Source organism: Chaetodon trifascialis, chromosome 17, assembly GCF_039877785.1.
Source record: "Chaetodon trifascialis isolate fChaTrf1 chromosome 17, fChaTrf1.hap1, whole genome shotgun sequence".
NCBI lineage: Eukaryota > Metazoa > Chordata > Actinopteri > Chaetodontiformes > Chaetodontidae > Chaetodon > Chaetodon trifascialis.
In genome coordinates, this window is record NC_092072.1 from 7,451,748 (window position 1) to 7,472,700 (window position 20,953).

General features: G+C 44.0%; 2 protein-coding genes across 2 annotated transcripts in view; one reads left to right on the forward strand and one right to left on the reverse strand.

The window, feature by feature from the left end:
- The window catches only part of LOC139345443 (oxysterol-binding protein-related protein 10), a 69,920-nt gene extending 59,606 nt beyond the window's left edge, over positions 1–10,314 (forward strand). The window contains exons 8-13 of the mRNA XM_070984018.1: positions 2,935–3,084; positions 3,190–3,688; positions 6,683–6,869; positions 7,498–7,680; positions 7,775–7,928; positions 8,597–10,314. Of these exons, the coding sequence (XP_070840119.1) occupies positions 2,935–3,084; positions 3,190–3,688; positions 6,683–6,869; positions 7,498–7,680; positions 7,775–7,928; positions 8,597–8,641 (1,218 nt within the window). The 3' untranslated portion in view covers positions 8,642–10,314. The remainder of the gene's footprint in view (positions 1–2,934; positions 3,085–3,189; positions 3,689–6,682; positions 6,870–7,497; positions 7,681–7,774; positions 7,929–8,596) is intronic.
- A 1,397-nt stretch (positions 10,315–11,711) lies between these two features.
- LOC139345925 (dolichyl-diphosphooligosaccharide--protein glycosyltransferase subunit STT3B) overlaps positions 11,712–20,953 on the reverse strand; it is a 76,932-nt gene continuing 67,690 nt past the window's right edge. The window contains exons 12-16 of the mRNA XM_070984809.1: positions 20,152–20,323; positions 19,453–19,626; positions 17,466–17,579; positions 15,370–15,576; positions 11,712–14,828 (exon numbers count right to left, since the gene is read on the reverse strand). Of these exons, the coding sequence (XP_070840910.1) occupies positions 14,754–14,828; positions 15,370–15,576; positions 17,466–17,579; positions 19,453–19,626; positions 20,152–20,323 (742 nt within the window). The 3' untranslated portion in view covers positions 11,712–14,753. The remainder of the gene's footprint in view (positions 14,829–15,369; positions 15,577–17,465; positions 17,580–19,452; positions 19,627–20,151; positions 20,324–20,953) is intronic.

Consider the following 20,953-nt stretch of genomic DNA (forward strand, 5'->3'; position numbering starts at 1 on the left):
GCCATCTGACTTACTTCCTTTTCGGAGATGAGATCCAGCTTCATGCAGGTCAAGCCTTTAGCTACACAGCAATGCAGCGTGAGTGTGTACAAGCTGTGTGTGATGGTGCTGATGTGTGTGTCTTTGCAGCTGCTTTTGGATGTGGGGGTGAATAGCGAAGTTGCAGCCTGAGGAGTTACCCAGCGTGCACTGGGTTGCATTGAAGCAGTAAACATCATTTATCTGAAATGGGAAGGTTTCCGAGCCTTTGTTGACTTCATAAATAAGTTATAGAACAAACCAGCCAGCAGGGCTCATTCCAGGGGTAAACATTTAACACCGACGGCGTCCTTAAAAGTTTTTCAAAAGGTGAAAATCCAAACCCAATAACCTCAATATGCACTAATGCTTCATAGATCAATTATAAACACTTAATACAAAGTCCTTTTGAATGGCCAGGTTGTCCAATGTGGTGTTGGTGTACAGTGTTTATCCTTTCTATTCAGTGAATGTGGAATGTGAGTACATTTACTCAAGTACTGCACATAAGTACAATTCTGAGTTACTTCTACTTGAGTATTTCTGTTCTGTGCTAATCCTACTTCTAATATTCTACTTTTTACTTCAGTACATGTACTTTATAGCTTCGCTGGCTTGTTACTTCACAGATTCAGTAATTAATATCACAAAATATGAATCAAATGCATCCTGTTTTTTCTCTAGAGTATTTCACATTGTGCTACAGCTGCTCTTTACTGCTGTAAAAGAATGTAAAGAGCTCATTCTCACGTTCTTAATAAGCCACGCAGTCTGCAGTTATAAGTGTTAAGGAGTTGTTAACAAATTGAGTGTTCAAACACTCAAAGGTATTTTTCACAAAGCTTTAAAGTTCTTAAAAGTGGTTTAGAACTGATATGTAAACCTTTAAAAATGATTTTTAACTGTTAATAAAGCCGTTAGCTCTTATAAAGGATGGCCCGTTAAAAGGCCCACAGTAATGTAATAATTGAACTGATTTAGCTCTCAGCTAACCCTTTAGCACCTTTATTTTTCTTCTCATTTTAACATCAGGACATTCTTTTATGAAAACGTCCACAATGAAAACAAGAGCTCTCATGTTTATTTAACCTTTCATGATACTCGCAGCCTGTGAAAGTTCCACACAGTGCCGGCGTCCAGTGTTTTAGGGTGGGATGTAGTACAACAAAAGCGTCAGAGTGACCAACATTAGTGAGCGTCCTCTCGTCCTCACACTGTCCAGTCATAAATCCAAACACTCTCTGAGCTGATTCATCATTGGGGACACTTTATTACTGACTTCTGGACAACCTGAACTGCATGAAAGAGTCTAAGCTAACGACAACCACTAAGCCCACCAATATATCCACTCCAGGGCTTCGGCGGAGATGCTCTGACCTCTCCAGCTGTACTTTCTGCTGCTTTCAAGAGCCTCTTTAATTAGTTAGAACCAGTGGAATCATAACAGACCTCCTCCCCCTACAGTACCTCCTCTCTTTTCCCTTTCACTTCTATATATATCACTCTGCTGCGAGAACCAACCAGCTCCAGGGACTCCTGTGCTCCCTCGCGTGCGTGTGTGTGTGCGTGCGCGTGCCTGTGTGTGTTTGTTATTTTTTTGGTGCAGCTCAGTGTGGAAGTAAAGTGTGAGCGAATGTGTGGAGCTTTTGGCATGCATGCATGCAATGAAATATTCAGGTGACAGGCAGCCTGGAAATCTCTTCTCCCCCCCCCCCGCAGGAGCGTGCAGTGATGCTGCCAGGAGTTTCCGGTCCGATTCCCTCCGCGTTCCCGCTGATTTTCCAGCAGCGGCTTCACTGAAGTGAGACATGCAAGCTGGAAAAGGGACACGCATGCATTGAATGTTGTTGCGTAGAGATACAGATATAAATGGAGGATAAAGAGCAGTGGGGGGGGGGGAGTTGTTGTTGCCCACAGGCTCCAGAGCACTTTCTGCATTATACATCAGCCTCTTTCTTGTTTTTTTTTTTTTCCTCTTCCTTCCTGCCCCAAGTTACTGCAGGAGATATCAAAGGCACGGCTCTCCTTTAACCTCCTCTAGATCAGTTTCCAGTCGAATGCTGGAAGACAAATGAAGGACACGACTTCTGTGTGCTCTCCAGCGCCGAGCATCTTACGCCCGCGAAAGCTTTGTGAAGGTCTGTGCTGAAGGCTCTTCGATACAAGCGGGAGGCACTCAGAGAAACGCACAGCTCCTGTTGCCTTATGAAACGCTGGAAGTGGCTTGAAAGGTGGGAGGACGTGGCTGAATGGAGTGTGAATGGGCCGCGGTGGGAAGTGAACAGTATTTATAGGCTGCTTCTGTAGCAGGCCCTGACTGAGACCGTAGCGTCCGTATTGACGGTTGAGTATTCGCGAGCACGTGGAGTCGTGAGCGTCGACTAAAATCTTGAATGTTTTTTACAGTTGTGCTTTCCAGCCTTTTCACTGAGGAGCCATTGTTACAGGTTACACGTGTCTGAGAGTGAAATTCACTTCTTTGGTGAAGGCTGAAGATGAGGAGAACAAGAACAGATCAGAGAAGGAATAAGCACTAGTTTAGATTTCCTTGTCAACAAATCACCATTAAAAGACATAAAAACCCAACAATGAGATCTGAAAACCTGGCTGTAAAGGGCACACATCATTGAATGCATTAAACAGATATTTCTAAGTTTGCAGAACTTTTTTAGGGTTATTTTTCCAATGAAGGAGCTGTGTAATTGGTTGAGTCTTTTCTGTCACAGTGCTGAAATGCTGCAGCCTTGTTGTCACTGTGTTGTGCTCTCATTTCTTGCCGATGTGATACCAGAATTTAACAGCAGATTCACATTTAGCAGATTTTGGCTGCAGAGCGTTAATGTGCTTCCACACACCCTCCACACAAAACAAACGATGAAGGTCATTACATTTTCTGTTTTCTTCTCGCTTTCACAGCACCACACAGGGCTGGAAGACATCAGCCCCACTGAAGAGGTGACGGATACGGAGGACAACGAAGAGGAGGACCTGGGCGTCCTGGACGACCAGCGGAGCATCATCCTCCACCTGCTCTCCCAGCTCAAACTGGGCATGGACCTCACACGGGTACGCCTCCAGAGCCTGACTGTCCAATCACAGCTGCCGACTCGTGAGGATAAAGTTTGTGGGATGTTTCTAGCGCGTCATTTTTGCTCATTGTGGTTTTCCCAGGTGGTGCTGCCGACCTTCATTTTGGAGAAGCGATCACTACTGGAGATGTACGCCAACTTCATGGCCCACCCCGACATGTTCCTGTCCATCACGGCCGGAGCCACGGCCGAGGACCGGATAGTCCGCTTTGTCGAGTACTACCTGACCGCCTTCCACGAGGGCCGGAAAGGCGCCGTGGCCAAAAAGCCCTACAACCCCGTGTTGGGCGAGACCTTCCACTGCTCCTGGGAGGTGCCTCGGGAAAAAGTCAAACCTTCGGTCAGGTCGAACCAGGGGTCCTCCTGGGAGCCGAGCAGGGGCCCCAACAACGCACAGCAGGCCGACGATTCACCGGGAGGCTGCTACAGAGTCCGGTTTGTGGCCGAGCAGGTGTCCCACCATCCGCCGGTGTCGGGGTTTTACTGCGAGTGCCGGGAGAGGAGGATGTGCGTCAACGCCCACGTGTGGACCAAGAGCAAGTTCATGGGGATGTCTATAGGAGTGTCCATGGTGGGAGAAGGTGAGCGAACCCACAGCACGGACATGCAGAGCGGTGTCACACTTTCCTCCATGTTCACTCACTCTGGTCTCAGCTGTTTGTTTCTTTTTCTTTACTAGACGAGCCGAAATTCTCCTTCAGATTAAGAGACAGACACAAGAGAAAAAGCTTAAAAATGCTAAAAAATAGAAACACGAGCGGAGTGAGACAATCAGTGGTGGAAGCCCACTGATGCTCTTCACTTCAGAAAACAAGTACAAAGTAATGTTGGCAAAATGTATTTAAAGTAGTGTTTTTGACATAAACTCAGTTGAAAACAGCACAAAGACAATATATTTAATGTTTGACCTCATCAGCTTCACTGGTTTTTGTAAATATCTGGAGCAAAGTTCACCACTTTGTGAACACATGATTGGATGAAGGATATGAATACATGGACTCTTGTAGTCACTGTAAAGGCAGTTCAGGCCTGAGTTGCTGTTGTAGTCGATACAAAGGTCACAATGACGAGAGCCTCAAACAGGAAACGACCTCAACACCGCTGACAAACGCTGAATTAAACAGCACTGCCCTGAACGCAGCTCACCTTTTGTAACACGAGCGACTTTTATTTGTTTTTAAGAAGGTTATTTTTGCGTCAGCTGAAAAACAGGAGGAACAAAGCGTGAAAAACTCTGAAAATGGCGTTTCGTGTCTCACTTTAAGCCGTGTGAAAGCGTCTCAGTGTCCTGTCCCGTGTGAAAGAGGACGCGAGCTCTCCCATGGCAATCAATAAGCCAGTCCTGTCTGTCAGCAGCGTCACACCGTGTACAGGAGACGCTGGAGATGAGTCACCCTGGACAGGAAGTCCTTGAGTCCAATCGGCTGACTCTGGACACATGAACTGATTCAGTGAGGACCCCCCCCCCCCCCCCCCCCCCCACACACACACACACACACACACACACACACACACACACTCTCGGGCTTGCTGTACCACCTGTTTGCAGGTTGTGACACAGCGGTTCATCATCATGTGCTGCCGCCGGAGAACATAGTGACCCTCACCCCAGGAAATATTGATTGCTGGGTATTTTTTCTTGCAGCGGCTGCTTTCCTGAGAGCTTTTCATACTGTATTTCGTTATGAATGGCTCAGACTCGACTGATTGGCAGTGAGTCAGCAGCACCGGAAAAGGAACAGCAGGTACAGCAGCTGATGCAGCCTCAGAGTTTCTGTGTTCATGACCAGCAGGATGTGGATTTGACCTGTGATGCGTGGCTGCTCTGGTCGCCTCTGGGACTGCGAGGATGGACGTCATGACTCTCATAGATTTACTGTACACTTTTCTGGCTCTTAAAAACAGAATTTCATCGTTACATCAATACAGGTCAGAGGCGCAAGATAATTGGGCCGTTGTTACGACATATTCTATAGTAAGGTGTGCAGATGTTGCTTTGAACATCTGGCTGTAAACAGGTGACAGAAAGGTGTATTTATGTGACAGCTGTAGTTGGTACTTTGATTTTTCATATAAAACATACAACCCTGAATCCAATAACGCTGGGACGCTGTATAAAGTAAATAACAACAGAATGCAGTCATTCGCAAACAAACTGTGTTTACTGACAACTACATGTTCTTGAGCTCACGTAGTAATCTCCTTCATCCAAAACAAACAGGTGTTTTTTGTTGCTCCTGTCCCAAACTTGTTTGAAACCTGTCGCTGCATCAAATTCTGAATCAGCAGCTATTTAAAAAAATCAGTGAAGCTGATGAGGTCAAACATGAAATATATTGTCTTTGTGCTGTTTTCAGTTGAATTCACGTCAAAGAGGATTAACATATTATCACATTCTGTTGAGGCCATTCAGGTGATTTCAGCTCCTGTGGCTGATCAGAGCTGCTCATGCTGGGATCTAAACCTCTGTGCACTAGTCAGAATGATAAAGCTGTAACTTGTCCCACAACAAAGCTAACGGGAGTCTGACCCACTTTGTGCACGTCCACACGGTCCAATCAGGCGAAACAGGTGAACATATCTGCCATGTGTATGCAGGGACTTTATACCTTTAAGTTATGTATTTATAACAGTAAAATGCTGCTTACATTTAACACATCAGTAATAAAAACAATCCAGCTAAGTCGTGTATTTGACACCGAGCTCCTGGGGATGAATTTATCTCTTTTCCTTTTGATACTTAAAGTACAGTTGACGTCTAAAACCACATCTGACCACAGGGATGCCACATGGACTCGACTCACCGCAGGCAGTGAAGCACAGCTGCACCACTGATCCCGTGCAAACATGTGATCATGGTGCGAGGACAGAAAGCTATTTATGACCACGTGCCGTCGTTTACGACAGAACAAGCCCACTGGTGCTGACTGAACGACGCCGGTGATGAGGATTAGTTACATACGCTGAGAGTTGATCATGAGCTTTAAGTATAATGGCCTCTCTTATGGGTTCTTCTGCACTCCAGAGATGCAAACACAAGCTGCCTGAAGGAGATATCAAATGGTTTATATAATGTTCTTCTCAGTGGGTGTTCACTGTGCTGAGTGTTACGCATTATGTGTAATAGGAAGCAATTATTGCTGCCTCCAGTCAGGCTAAATAATGTTTTCTTTTTTTTTTTATTGTCTGTACACACAGGACATGAAAACACCAGCAGACTTTCATCATGTCACTTCAGAGATTGTTGAAAACAATTTATTCCTTACATAACATTAAATGTATAGGACAGCAGAATAAACTGTGCAGCCTCGTCATGACATTTCATTTAAAAAAAAAAAAATAAATATATATATATATATATATTTCTTTTCTGCCTGCTTTGTTTTACCAATGCGTCCTGAAGAAAACACCATCAGGCCCCTCGATCGTGTTATAACGGCAACATTTGATTATGCATGTAGACAAAGGGAGGCAGTGTGCAGCGAAGTCGGCCGGCTCGACGTGCTGCAGCTCATTCGAGTGTTTCAGCTGTTAGTTTTCCCTCGACAACTCAGAAAATGTCTCTTTCCTCTCAGGGGTGCTTTGTCTCCTGGAGCACGACGAGGAGTACGTCTTCACGTTGCCCTGCGCCTACGCCCGCTCCATCCTCACCGTGCCCTGGGTGGAGCTGGGGGGCAAAGTCTCCATCAACTGCGTCAAGAGCGGCTACTCTGCCACCGTCACCTTTCACACCAAGCCCTTCTACGGAGGGAAGGTACACAGGTGAGTTGTTCTCCCTGCCCGCCTTCATACGCTCAGACATTCAGGGCAGGTCGGCCTTTTCCTTTATTAACTAAGATGGTGTGACAGTATGATTACGGTGACAGATGGCAAATGTTGGCCATTTATTTATTGGATATGAGGCAGATTATGTCGCTCATTACTCTTGAGATAAAGCCTCCTCCTGGACTCCAGCTGCATTAAAACAGTCTGGAAAGTCTTTTCTTTTCAGCAGTTTTTTCAAGTTAAAAGTCCTTTTCAAGGTCTTCAAAGCTGCTGTTAAAAAGTCACTTCCTGGTCTTGCTGCCCCTCTGTGTCTCATGATTTTTCATTCGCTTTACCATAAAGGATGAAACACAGAACATATTTTCAGTGATTTCATTTTCCCTTTTCCTAACGTACTCGTCCATCTGCAACGATAAAAACACGAGTGTGTGATGAGAGAACAGCAGTGCACATCCTGACCCTTTGTGATGTAAAGCGATCCAACAGCAACTTAAGCACGATTAGCTCTTTTCATGGCAATGTTTATGGACTTAAAGCACTGGGGTCGTATCTGAGTGTCAAATAGTAAAGAAGGTATAAATGTGCACAACAATGCAACAACAACGTGTCTGTCTGACCAACGCAGAGTGACGGCGGAGGTCAAACACAACCCCACCAACACCATCGTGTGCAAAGCGCAGGGCGAGTGGAACGGCACGCTGGAGTTCACCTACAGCAGCGGCGAAACCAAAGTGATCGACACGGCCAAGCTGCCGGTGACCAGGAAGAGGCTGCGGCCCGTGGAGAGACAGGGGAGGACGGAGTCCAGGTGACAAACTCACTCCATGTAATCTCTTGAAGAGGCAGGGCCGTGGAGGATCGCTCCTAAACGTCGCTGTGGCGTGTTGTACCTTTGCTTGCAGGCGGTTGTGGCAGCACGTCACCAAGTCGCTGAAGGAAGGGAACATCGACGAGGCCACGGAGCACAAACACAGGCTGGAGGAGCGACAGCGAGGGGAGGAGAAGCAGAGAGCAGCTGATAACAAACCCTGGACACCCAAATACTTCACGAAAGAGGTACTGTGTCAGATCACTTCCTGTTTACTGTATATGTATTGACTGTGTGAAATTGCCTTGTGTCAGACTGACTGAAAATTACACTCACCTGACTCTAAACCTGAAGGAAGGATGCAAAATGTCCAGATTTTTGAGATCACTGAGTAAAGACACTTTTCAGCTTACCTCTTTTGGTAACTGGAGAGTCTTAGTTTCATTTTCGCGGATTCGAGATTTCTGATGTCAGTGGGATTTTTGTTCTGCTCTCATCATTTGAAAATCACATAAAAAAATCCAGCAGTAGCATCTCACTCAGGAAACACTGAGTCTCTCGTTGTTCTGGGTAATTCAGACTTCACTGTGAACGGTTTCATATTTCCTCAGCAGAAAGCGGTTTCTCTGAAAACTGACGGCTGTGAATCAGAAAGTTCCAGGAAGTAACGCAGGAGCTGAACCGCGGCCGAATCCCAAATCCAGACTGCAAACCAATCCACAGCAGGTTTTCACTGAAAGCGACAACACAAAGTACTCTTTAGTGCTGCAGTCTGGATCTGGGACATGCCCTCACAAATGAAGTCTCTTTGTTCCTGTCTGCGTTTCTGAAGCCAGCAACGTGGATTCAATGACCGTACGTCCCCCGTCTTAATTCGTCTTCATGTGTTTGAGTTTGTCATTATTGTCTCTTGCAGGGTGACGGTTGGATCTACAACAGCCCGCTGTGGAAGTCCACCTGACACCCGAACACGCTCTTCTCACGGACAATAGCTGAGCTCCTGCCCCTCCGCGGCGAGGGCAGAGGAGCCGTGACCTCCAGAGACCTTCAGACCTGAGCTGTAGATCCCAGAGTGACACACAAACAGTGAAGAAGCAAGCTGCCAAAGGGATCTCCAGCCGGACGGTGGCTGGAGCTCTTGGGACAAAGTAAATTTTTATATACAGTTAATAGTATTACTATTGAAAGTAGAGTATTTCTATTTTTCACCTTGCCAAGGCCTTTTTTGCACATGCACAGTAATGACGTTTGCCACTGGTGTTTTGCTTTAGTCTTTCTTCCTTTTTTTTAAACGATCAGTGTTTTCTCGGACATTGTCGTTTGGTCCCATGCTTTTAGTTTGTAAAGCCGCGTTAGAATGAAACGATACGAGTTCCCTGTGACACACATTACCGTAGCTGTAAATGTGTTGTTTATAAAAGCACTTTTACCATAGAAACAAATTTCAGATTTTATATCTATGGCTTTTACCAATCAGGGTGGTCTCTAAGAGCTTTACGGGAAAGAAGAACACCGAACCAGATTTAAAACCAAGTGTAGATCAAGAGGTAAAATGAGCCAATGTACTACATTAGATTATGTGTTAGTATATATTATGATACCGTACATTAGAGTGAGCTACTAGGAAGTAAAGGCCCTGATTGTTTTGTCTGCACTATGAATGTATTTGGGCACATTTTAATAGTATGCTTCTTTTCCATCTTATACCGTTCGCTTCTGCACACTCTTTTCGTGTTCTGCCTTTTTATTGTGTCACGTCGCTCCGGTTACAGTATTCCACCCATCGAGCGAGATGCCTCCGCATCCTTTTACATTTCCATTACTACCTCTTACTCAGCTATTCCAGCCATTAGCCACCTTCTCTTCCAAAACAAAACACTCCTGGATCTTCGAATCTTTTGTGCATCTGAGCCCCAAAGACGCCACTTGTGTAATTAGACAGCCGCCGCTCGCCCGCGCCTGCTGAAGCTACCGCTCCTCCTTAGGTCGCCCGTGGTGATGAATATGGATGAGGAGGCTTGCAGAAACACACAACCGTGTTCTCACATCTGGGGTCGCTGGAAGGTTGCCTCTCTGTGAAGAGGATAATCTGGCAGAATAAGGAATCAGTGGGATGAGCAGCCTGTTGGACAGAAGAGGAAATGCATCGTGTCACTCTGCGGCGGTACTCACAGTTTCACCGTCCATTGGGCCGATTTTTCAGGCTGTTTTCTAAACAAAGTAAAGCAGAAATTAAATAAGAGTAATTAACAGTTTATCCACTTCATGCTGTTTTTCCACTGAGAATTGATTTTCTTAATGCCTTGTATCATCATTTTTTGTCACAGAAGGACAAACTTTCAGCTCGTTCATTTTCAAACAGTACTTGTATTTTGAGCCAGGTGACTTTAACCAGATGCCTATTTGTAGCTTTTGCCATGACAGCACAGAGAACAAACCTGCAGCCACTGAGAAAACCGCCGTCTCCAGCAAACCACTGTTCATTACTGTTTGATGACACTCGCCTTACATGAAACTAACATGCAGTTTTGGTTTTATATCCAAGAGGATCCTGACTCACTGAAGTAGGTTGTGACTGTGGATGAAGGACGGATTGTTCATTAATAAAGACCTTCTATCTTTTTTTAAATTAAACGTCGTCTCGTCATGTCCTGAATCTGTTTCCTGCATTCAAGTGATTCCTCTCAAGCTGCTGCTCCTCATCCACTCCTCAGGTCGAGGTCTGTGCAGCATCTTATTTCCTGTTTAAGATCATTTTGTTCAATAAAAAAAAAAAAAAAAAAAAAAAAAAGTGCCATGGCACTCACGGGGTCTTTAACCTTGCTAGCGGTGTAGCTTCAGCATGTTAAACCTAATGATGAAATTAGCACAAATATTCACAGTAAGTTACCTGAAGGATGAACTGTAATGACTCTGGTGGTCCCGCTGACCTTTCATTTAACGCCACCAGCAGACTGTGAACCACCGCCACCAATTTTCAAGAAGTCAGCTCTCGAGGACACCTTCAAAGCTAATGACCGAAACCTCAGCTGAAGATTAATGCTAACAGAGCAAATATGCTAATGGTAGCACAATGACCTGCTGAACATTAGAATGCTAAATTAGCTAAATGTTAGCATGCTAAACATTGGCTTGTTTACATGCTAACTATAATTGTGCTCAGAAGTGAAACATTACACAGCAAATTTTTACGTTAGCATGCAACCATGGCAACATGCTATAGTATGGCTATCCAGTGGTTAACACATTTAGCATGCTAAATATTAGCATATTTTCTAATCAACAGCAGTGCAGGCTGAGCATGTTAATATGCCATTAGTAGGTTAGCACATTAGCATGAGCAGAGTTTAGAGGAAGAGCTGAGTTTGAGACATAAGTACAAAAGGATGAAACTCGTGATTTTTGGAAAAATATGTCGTTTCCTCTGGTGTCATCCTCTTAAAAATTTAAGAATAACTGCCTGTTCTAAACTTGTTTTTAGGGTGAAATGAGTGTCACAACCCCATGTGGTCCAACTGTGGTTAAATTCTTTAAAATGCCTTTTTTTTTTTTTGCCCTAAAATCATAATTATAATGAATGCTTTAACACATTCCTCTCGTATTCATGAGCTGCTTCACACACATCCAAATATCAGACTAGGGGTCACCACATGGTTTCGCTCTGGAGAAACTGGATTTAAAGCACCTTATTCACACCAAGTAAACAACATTCAGAAGTTATCTGAGGCTTGACTTTATATATTATTCAACCAATATTTCCCCACATATGACATATTCCACCTCGTGACCACGCAAACACAAGCATGCTTCTCAAACCCACCACCAACTATCCTCCCGCTGTGAGACTTCACTCATTTGTTACGTCTGCTGTTGCAGACTCAGAAGCCAACGTCTTCATCCAAAGGCTAATGCTGCCATCAAGTGGTTGGCTTCCTGCTCACCTACACTGAAAAATATGAATAAAGTCATCTGTCCATTAAGAACTCTGAATAATGCTTTGGACTCAACAAAAACAACAACTTGCACCAATGTTTTCATTAAAGTGTATATTTAAAGATGGCTGAACAGAAGAACAATGTAAAAATGTAAACTTTGAAGGTGAGGGAGGGATTTCATCAAACATGAACGGTGTTGGGGACAGACGGCACTGAGCTACTAAGAAATGAGTCAACTTAGTAGAGGAAGGAACTGTTCCACCGCTCCTAAGTAACACAAAACGTAAGAAAAATGAAAAACATAAGAGGGCAACAAACTGCACATCACATTAAGGCTTAGTCTGCACTCTCTCCTCACTTGACAAATGAGAAATCAAAGGGCTCGACACAGTTTCGGCCGCCGTGCGACTGAAAAACAATGCGGCATCGTGTCAAAGGTCTGAAGCCTGAAACGGTGACGCTCGGCTGCGGAGAAGAACAAAGCAAGAAGAACAAAGCGATTCAGACACAGTTTCTTAAAAAGCAGAAAATTAACAGGTGATACCAATAAAAAAAAAAAAAGTCACTTCCTGCGAGGTGTGACAAAACAAGTGCGGCTGTATGATGTGAGTCTTTGATCACTGACTTGATAAAAAAAGTTACTGAAGCGTGCACATACAGAAACTCCTTCAGTGTATCTGAAGAGCCCAGACACAAAGAACAGTGCAGTGCCCGACCGCTAACAGGTCAAAGGTTACAGCTCCTGAGAGCCGTGTCCCGACTCTACACTGCATACACAGCCCAGACGATGAGGCGCCTCATCCATCAATCAGCTAACAGGAAACTGATCAGCGACTACTTATTAATTGAGGGAATTTTTTTGAAGAAATTCCAAAAAATGTAAATGTTTGGTTTGTCTCACCTAATATCAGCTTGGGCAGAAAATCCCTGTCACACTCTTCCAATTTTGATTAATCAATAACAAAATGAATCATTCAGTGCCTCCGTACTGTATGTTGATATTGTACGGAATGAGGTTTTTAGTCATTAATCGATTGATGGAAAATTAAAGGGCCATTACACCAATTTCACACAGGTGTGGGGCTTTACTAGACATGGACACTAGTGAGCTGCATCATGGGAAATATGGAATGCAGCCATTCTGGATCTTAACTCGTGATGTGGACTAAAGGTCAGAGATCATCTCGGCCTCAGTGTCTCTTATGTCCATTGACTTTATGGGGGGGAAAAAAAAAAAAAAAAAAAAAAAAGGTGGAATACTCCTTTAATTGGCAACCAATCGATTTATCGAATCAGCCATTTTTCAAGCAGTAATGCTGCTTCACTGTGAGGAATTGCTGCTTTTCTTCATTTTAAGATTTCATTGACATTTTATGGACAAAGATCATTAATTAATAACACTTGGCTGCAGCCCGAATGCTCGCTGACATCTGAGACTTCATTCTGCTGTGTGAATCCACAACAGGCTCAGACTGGTGTGCAGTATGGAATCAGGACACAGCTCTAAAGAACCCTAAAGATGGTCGTCAGTCCACCGTAGTCATAGACTGATGATGATGATGGAAGTTCTTCTCGGTTCAGGTTCAGTGCCTGCGTTTTAACCACCCCCCCTTTCACAGTTCACCAGTCTATTTCCAGACCTCTTCAAAATGCCCATTATCCAAAGCCTCAGTGTGGTTGCTGCATCGATACATACAGACGAGCTAAAACAAAGTAGAGACGGTCACAAATGAATGAGGCGATGATGACCAGCGATGAGGCACTAGGCTTTGCACACTGAACTAGAGAGCTCCCCCTGCAGGAAGGGAGGTCTAATTTATTATCACTACTTCTTACACACAGTTGTTGCTTGCGTCCTTCTTTAAAACCCTAGCAGCAGAAATTTACAATCTAATGCAATTTATGAAAAAGAGGGGCCCGGGGGAATCAGTGGACCTTCGTCTCAATGGACTTCCTACTCTGGATAGAAAATCGGAAAAAAAAGGACAAGGTTTTTTTAAAAACATCACTGAAATTTAAAAAAAAAAAGGAAATCAAAGCATCTTCTGACATTAAATGGCTCAAAATTCTGTTTTTCATTCATTAGTTCAGTTTTTCTTGATAAGGAATCCCCAGCGAGGATCAATATTAGCCTAAGATAGAGTGAAAAAAACTGAATTTTTATGTCAGAAAATACTTTGATGTCTGTTTGTTAAAAAAGCTGCGTTTCTATTTTCCGATGTTCGTTTCAGAAGAGGAAATTGAGCCGAAGGTCGGCAGATTCGGGGGGAACATTGTAAAAATTCACATTCATTCTTTCAACAAAATCTCAAGCCCCGCTGTACAAGAATTATTGCATTCACTGTTCTATTTGCGGTCATACAAAAAACCAAAAACCCGGAAACAATCACAAAAAGAAACAGAGAATAACAAAAACCGCATATTTAAAAATCACCACAATAATCCAATATATTATCATCCTTTTAGACATTTTCTTTACATAACATATTTACACATTAGGCCAATTTTTTTCTAACGAATTTTGCTGAAAAAGAAGGTTGGGGAGCCAGGCAGACATGAAGGAGATGATGATGATAAAAAGGTTAATATTACAGACGGACTGTGCCTAGACGGTGACGTTCCTCCATACCGCATACTGTCCTCTGTACACGTGTCAGGAACAAGTCCTCAGCTTTCGCTCCTCACTCTCAGGAATGAGTTCAACATGTGCCGTGGAGCAAGGTCGATGGGTCTTTGGTGCAAATGTTCCTAGTCTTCCCTCGTTTCCCCCTCCACCTCCTCTCGCCCCGATCCCCGTACTGATAAGCAGTTAATTAACGTACCACAAACATGAATCGACACCAAACCAAGTAGAGCAGCCCTATGCCTCGCCACACATTCAAGTACAAAGTAAAAAAATAAATCAGAAAAACAAAAACGGGAGAAAATAAGCAAGACAAAGATCCTCAGGATAAAACGGACAACAGTTCTGGAGCTAGCCAGATATGACACTTCAACTTCCTCAACACACGGGGGCGCTCTAATGAGACGCGCTGGAGACCGAGTGCCAGATTAACGGCCCCTGTGTTCTTCTTCATTGGTTGTTCGAGGTTTCTTCGCATGTGTTTGTTTTCCTAGAAGAGTTCGTCACCGTCGTCATTATTTTTTTTGGAGCTTCTTGCCTTTCCTCAGGACAAGCTTGTTCTTGATGTGTCCTCGCTTCCTCTTGGCAGTCTGGTCAGAAGGACGGAAAAAAAATAAATCCAGTGACAAACCATTCGAAATAAACAACAAAACAAAACTGGCGTATCACAATTATTCAGTTTTACACAAACTGTTGTCGAGAGCTTCGGTTTACTGTGCACATTATGTACAATCCTGGTCTTAAAACTTAAATTGGAGCATCTACTCCATGCTCTATTTGGGATGAAGCGTTGTTTATTATAATATAAATATTCATTAAAGAGTGAATTCACTAAAAAATCCCCCTGTAGAGTTAGTAAGAGTGACTCTGCTACAGTATGTAAATGATTCTTTTTAAAGGGAAAATCCAGTGATTCTGTCCTGAAGACCAAAATAAATCAATAAAATAAGATGAAATATGTGAAAAATGCATGATGCACATATAAATACACAAATGAGTATGCAAGCAGTGAAACTCCAAGCCATTAGTTTACAGCGTTGATGGGTGAAACAGTGTTCAAACAGCTCTGAATCACCACCTCGACTGTTGCAATAACACATTTAAAACACGAAACAGGATGTGTGCTGCTACCTTTTTGGAGGTGTACTTCTGCTTGGGCACTACGCTGCGAAGCTTGTGGTCCAGCGGCTCTCTGTTGTCCAGGTTCTTGACCTTGTAGATCCTGACCAGCCAGTGCTCCGAGGTGAACGCCTCCTCCAGGTGCTTGAACTTGATATCCTTGTTGCCGATCTCTGCGTTGCGCGTTCGGTCAAAGCCAGGAGGCGTCCGGAAGTCCAGCTGAGAGATGGATATGGTTGTCATTCGGCTGATTGGCTAGCAGCTAGATGTGCGTGTTAGTTAACTGTCGCATCAAAAATGGAACAGTCTGGACTAAAGAGACGAGAGGATCGATACCGCTCTCGTATCTGTATGTTGAATATGAAGCCACAGCCAGCAGCCAGTTAGCTTAGCTTCACACAAAAACTGGGGACAGGGAAATAGCTGGTTTGGCTTTGCAACAAAATCCAAAATAGTCTGGCACCACGCAAAACAAAATGTGTCCTTTTTACACTTTTAGTGATCCATGTTTCCAGTCTTTATACTAAGCTAAGCTAAGCTAAGCTAACCTGCAGCTGCAGGCTGTAGCTTCGTATTTACAGACGTGTAAAGACGTGGACGTCTTACTCAACTATGAGCGAGAAGACAAACATTTTGTCAAACTTTTCCTTTCAAGAAAACTGAAACAAAAAGGCCCAAAGTCTTATGAAGACAATTAAAATGCAATTCTGGTTTAATTTCATCTCAGCCCACTGCAGTTTAACTAATCCAAACATTAGTGCTGAACTGATACAAACCAGAACAAACACAATTATAAAAGAATAAAAAGTTTGATGGTACTTTGATTACAGGGCAGCGTCCGCCCTGTGGCGACGGCTCCATTATGCTCTGTGTGAGCCACTTAGAGCCTCTTCTTCCTATGATTCTGCTCTAAAAGCCTTTGACGGCTGCTCTTACGTTGTCCTTGTCACATTTGCTTTGACCTTGTCACCTTTGCTCTCAAAGCTAAGTCTACCGTCCCCTCTCTCATGTCTCCTCTCTCCCTTCGGGCACCATCTACTGTACCTTGGCATCTCGATTATGCCTTTGGCCAGCTTCAGAGGACAGAGTGTGAAATATTAAATTATTACTAGTCACAACAGTTTAGACTCTCGATTTGTATTTATTACCACTGTTCAACTTGTTTAAGGGTAAAGAAAAGAAATAAATGAGGAGGTTTCTGGGGAGATGTGGAGTCCACGGTTCCTTCCATACTTTCTATTCTGCATGCATTATGCCCGTCAGTATTATCCTTTAATCTCCACTCACCGCTACAAACTGCATCCATCCTCAGCTATCCTTTACGGTTCACCCCACTCTACTTATTGTCTTTCTCCTGACGTCCTCTAAGCCTCCGTTTCACCTTGTCACATCCCGTTTCTGTAAACCTAATCTACCCCCCCCCGCTCTCTCTCTTTCTCTCCTCCCTCGCCGCTCTGTCCATTCTGTCCTTCGTCTCCTCCTGTGCCTCAGTCTCTCCATCTTCTGCTGCACAGAGCTTTGCCTGTCTGTCTGTCTGCCTGCTGGCCGGGCCTCGTCTACAGTGGAGATGTAAGCATCTGCGAGAAGGAGCTCTCTCATCTCCCCTCTGCTACCTGCCAGAAGTAGCCATGGCACATTTCAAAGCTTCCGCCAATCCTTCACATTCCTCCAGCCTTTCTTTCCTCCCCAAAAGCCTCCCTCTCCCAACCTCAGGAGCTCCCCAAGGCATCTCCTTAAATCCTCTTCCGCCTGTCTGTCAGCCAGCTCTGCTTTTAAGATACAGTATCAAGAGGTTTTACACCTTTGGTGGTGGCAGCTGCTTGTTATTCTCCGGCAAAGCTGCGTGCTGCATAATATATAGTAGCCGTACTTTTTACTTTTTGGCGAGAGCAGCTGCTTGTTACTTTCTGATCTTGGCACAAAGCTAGAACTCATTATTTGTACCTACGAACTGGATCATAACCCCACAAAACTGCTTCATATTCACGGAGGACTTTTTCTCTGGCCCTGACCTCAGACCTGGAGTTGAAAAAAAAGTTAAAAGACATGCAGAGTTGCGGCGTTTTTGGCGATGTTAACTCGCCTTTCATTAGAGCTTCTCTGCTCACCTGCATTTCACCAAATCGGTAATAGGACATCTTGTACATGAGGCAGTTGAGCAGAGTTGGTGAACCGGCCTTGTCCACTCTGAACTCTCCCTGAGGTGTGAAGTAGTCGCTCTCCTGGAGAACACAAGGAGGAAAGTATGATGAGGTGCAGGAAACTTGCAGATGGTGAAGTAATTCAGCAGCAGGACATGGAAATGATGATAAAAGGTGGATAAAAATATGAGAAGTTAGTTTAAAAATGACTATCTGAATGAGATATAACGTGCAATAAGTGAGCTTTACACATGTTGGCAGGCAGATTTTGTTGCATTCTGATGGAGCCAGGCTTTCCAGTCTTTATGCTAAGCTAGGCTAAGTAGACTAGAGGAACATGTTTTCCTCCCTTTTTGCTAGATCTCTCCTGCAGAGCACTGATTTTTTCTCCATGCATATGCCAGACTTCACCATGCACAAAGTGATAGCGGCTAAAACTGAAGCTAACACAAAGCAGGTTCTGGAAGCGGCATATAGCTTCAAAGATAAGGGTAAATCTGATTAGCAACTTGCTGCATGCACACGCATGCGTGTTCTGGCTGCTCTGCACAGCCCAATTTCTTGAGTGTATGTAAACCTTGCTGAGCGTGTTTTTGTGGTACTTTGATGCGCTGGAGCAGAGTCAGCTGCAGCGCTCATGTGATGCTGCATGTTGACAAGCCAGCCAAAAAAAAACAAAAAACAGGGACATCGTGAACTTGAAAATGTAATATTTTCTGCCCTTTAAAAAAAGCGCTGCTGTTCAGGATGTGCCGACAAGTCAAGGATAACGTGTCATGAATGTGCTACAATGCAGTGTATCCCCAAGGTAACGCACTCATATTTTACAAGTCTATTTTATTTTATTTCCTTGTGATCCGCTCTGAATCTTTTTTTTTTTTTTTTTTCAGTCAGGTACATTCATCATCATCTTTTGCCAAGGGAAGGCTGCTCTGAATTCTTCTCCAGGTCTATCTGAATGAACGAGAAAGTGAAAAGGTTCAGAGCAAATGTTTAAAGACTTCTTCTAATTAACTTTAAACTTCATTAGCTGACCAAAAGCAGATCCCATCACAGCTTGCCCTGTTAAACATCCTCGCTCTAACACCTACCACCACACCCAATTTAACTCTCTAAAGTTTCTTTGCTCACATGCTAATATAGACTCACCAAAGAATATTCATCAGTTACTTTACCGCTCCTCACACCGGCATAAATTAGATCCACCGCACAGCACTTATTTAAAAAGATAAATATGTCACTATTAAAGCTGCTTCGTTATTTCCTTCTTCCACAACAGTGGTGATGAAGACCAGGAGCAAATGCCAGGAGTTTTCATTAAAACAAAATTATGACTGGTGTGTTAACTGCATGCTGAATTAATCAGAGCACACGAGGCCAAATTGCCTCGTAAGTTATCATATGAGCGATGCTGACAGTGTAGCGTTTAAAAAGGTTTTTTTTTTTTTTTTTTTTTTAAATGGAGTCTGGCACAGGGCCCATCTTATGTAAAATACACTGGGGCTACATTAGATCCTTTTCAGCTAACTTCAAGGAAGAACAATTACTCCAAAACAGCATCTCCGATCTGTTTTAACCAAGTATTCTGTGGCCTAACTCGGCTCAAAACACAGAAACACTGAATCTGTCAGTTTGTAGCCGGCAAGTGTGGAGGAGCTGAGAAAATGACAGCAGAACGCAGGAAAGACTCTCACACGGAGCTGAAATGAAACCAGTGCACATAAATTAGGTAAATAACATAAATAAAATATTTTGTTCTTCTTTCAGGGAGGCGGTGGGGGACTGGCAGGGGAAACACTGCAACGGGCGAAGCAGAGTGTGTCCTTGAGCATCGCTGTGAAGAGCGAGTGTGTGAGAGTGAAGAGGAAACATTGATTTCTCTGCTGTGTGAGCGCCTGCTACACGGTGTCCTGGACAATCGCTGCAGTGGCAGGTGCTGCTGTCTCACACTCACCCTGATGTCTTTGGGGTGCTCTCCCTCCGCTATCCTCACCATCCACAGGAACTTGTTTATATCGTCTCCCGAGTAGCCGATCACACCTCCGAAGATGATCAGAACGTAGTCCACGTCCAGCGACCTCATGATTTGGTAGGCTGCGCTCTCGTTGGACGACATGGCTTTCCCCACCTTGAAACCATGATAAAGAACGACAGGTTTAATTTGGGCTTTACAAGAGACTGTTCCCATTCAGCGGCGGCGATGGTGATTAAACAGAGATCCATCTTGTTTTCTCTGAAATTAGATGTCCCATGGACAGATGCTGAAGAGACAACAGTCAGCAGGCAGAAAGCAGGAGCGATGAAAGCTAGAGGGTTTCTAACAGATTTACCTAAAAGACAAAAAACATTACTCTGCGTTTGGCAGCAGTGAGAGAACAAAATAAATCAAACTCACAGAACCTGACAGCAATTAACTGAAATCCCCCCACAGTGTAAATTCAGTGGGAAAAGTTTAAGCAAACAAGATTATCTGGCTTGTTGGAAGCAGAGGTTTCATACAATGTGGCAATTACATAAAAAATTCACTGAAGAGCCTGCTAATCATCCAGCGGCTGCGAGAAGAAATCATTTGTTTCTCTGTACGTGCCTGAATTCAAGAAGTAAAACGGCAAAGAGATGAAGGACGGCAAGAGAGAAACAGATGGAGGCTCACCAGCGCTATGTGGCTGTTGTTCCACGTGTTGTTATCTACTAGTGTGGTCCTGTTGGCCATGCCGGCTATCTGGTAGCCGTAGTCCCACCACGACATGACGCGTGCATGCTCGTCTGTGTTCTGTCTCAACCAGTAGTAGGCCTCCCTGAAGTCATCCAGGATGTTGCGCGTCCTAACGAGGAGAAAAAGGTTGACAGGTAACAGCGTTGACAGGCGTATGGCTGCGGAGCCTATTAATATTTCAGTTAAGACTTTGAATCAGAAGGGCAACAACGGCTGAAAATAGAGCATCCATCCATAATAATCTGAGGGTTAAAAACATCTCCAACTTTCAACGTTCGTGTCCTAAATTTACCTCCAGGAGCGGGAGCAGACACAGAGACGGGCAACCAATTAACCGCAGTTATGGTAATTTCATTATGTCTGTGTGTCCTTGTGCATTTATGCCTGTGTATACGTGCGATGGAGAAAAAGCAGTGTGACAGCTATGCTCTCTGTAGTGTGGCGGAACCATTGTCTGAGATGTGCCGCCGTAACATTAATATATGTATGAGAACTTGCTTCTACCATTTAGTCTTGGCCTTCAATATTTCCTCCCTAATACTTAAAGAGAATAATTATGCCCATAAAGAGTCTCACAGAGAATAATATATCAGCTTTTTGTAAATTCAGAGATGGTCCACAGATGTTTTCTGTGACCTAGAAACACGAAGTCAAGTAATCAGACTAACGCGTATAGGTGCACATAACAATATTTCCACAAACCTCTGATGAAATATACATATATTCCCTCTCTCCTGCT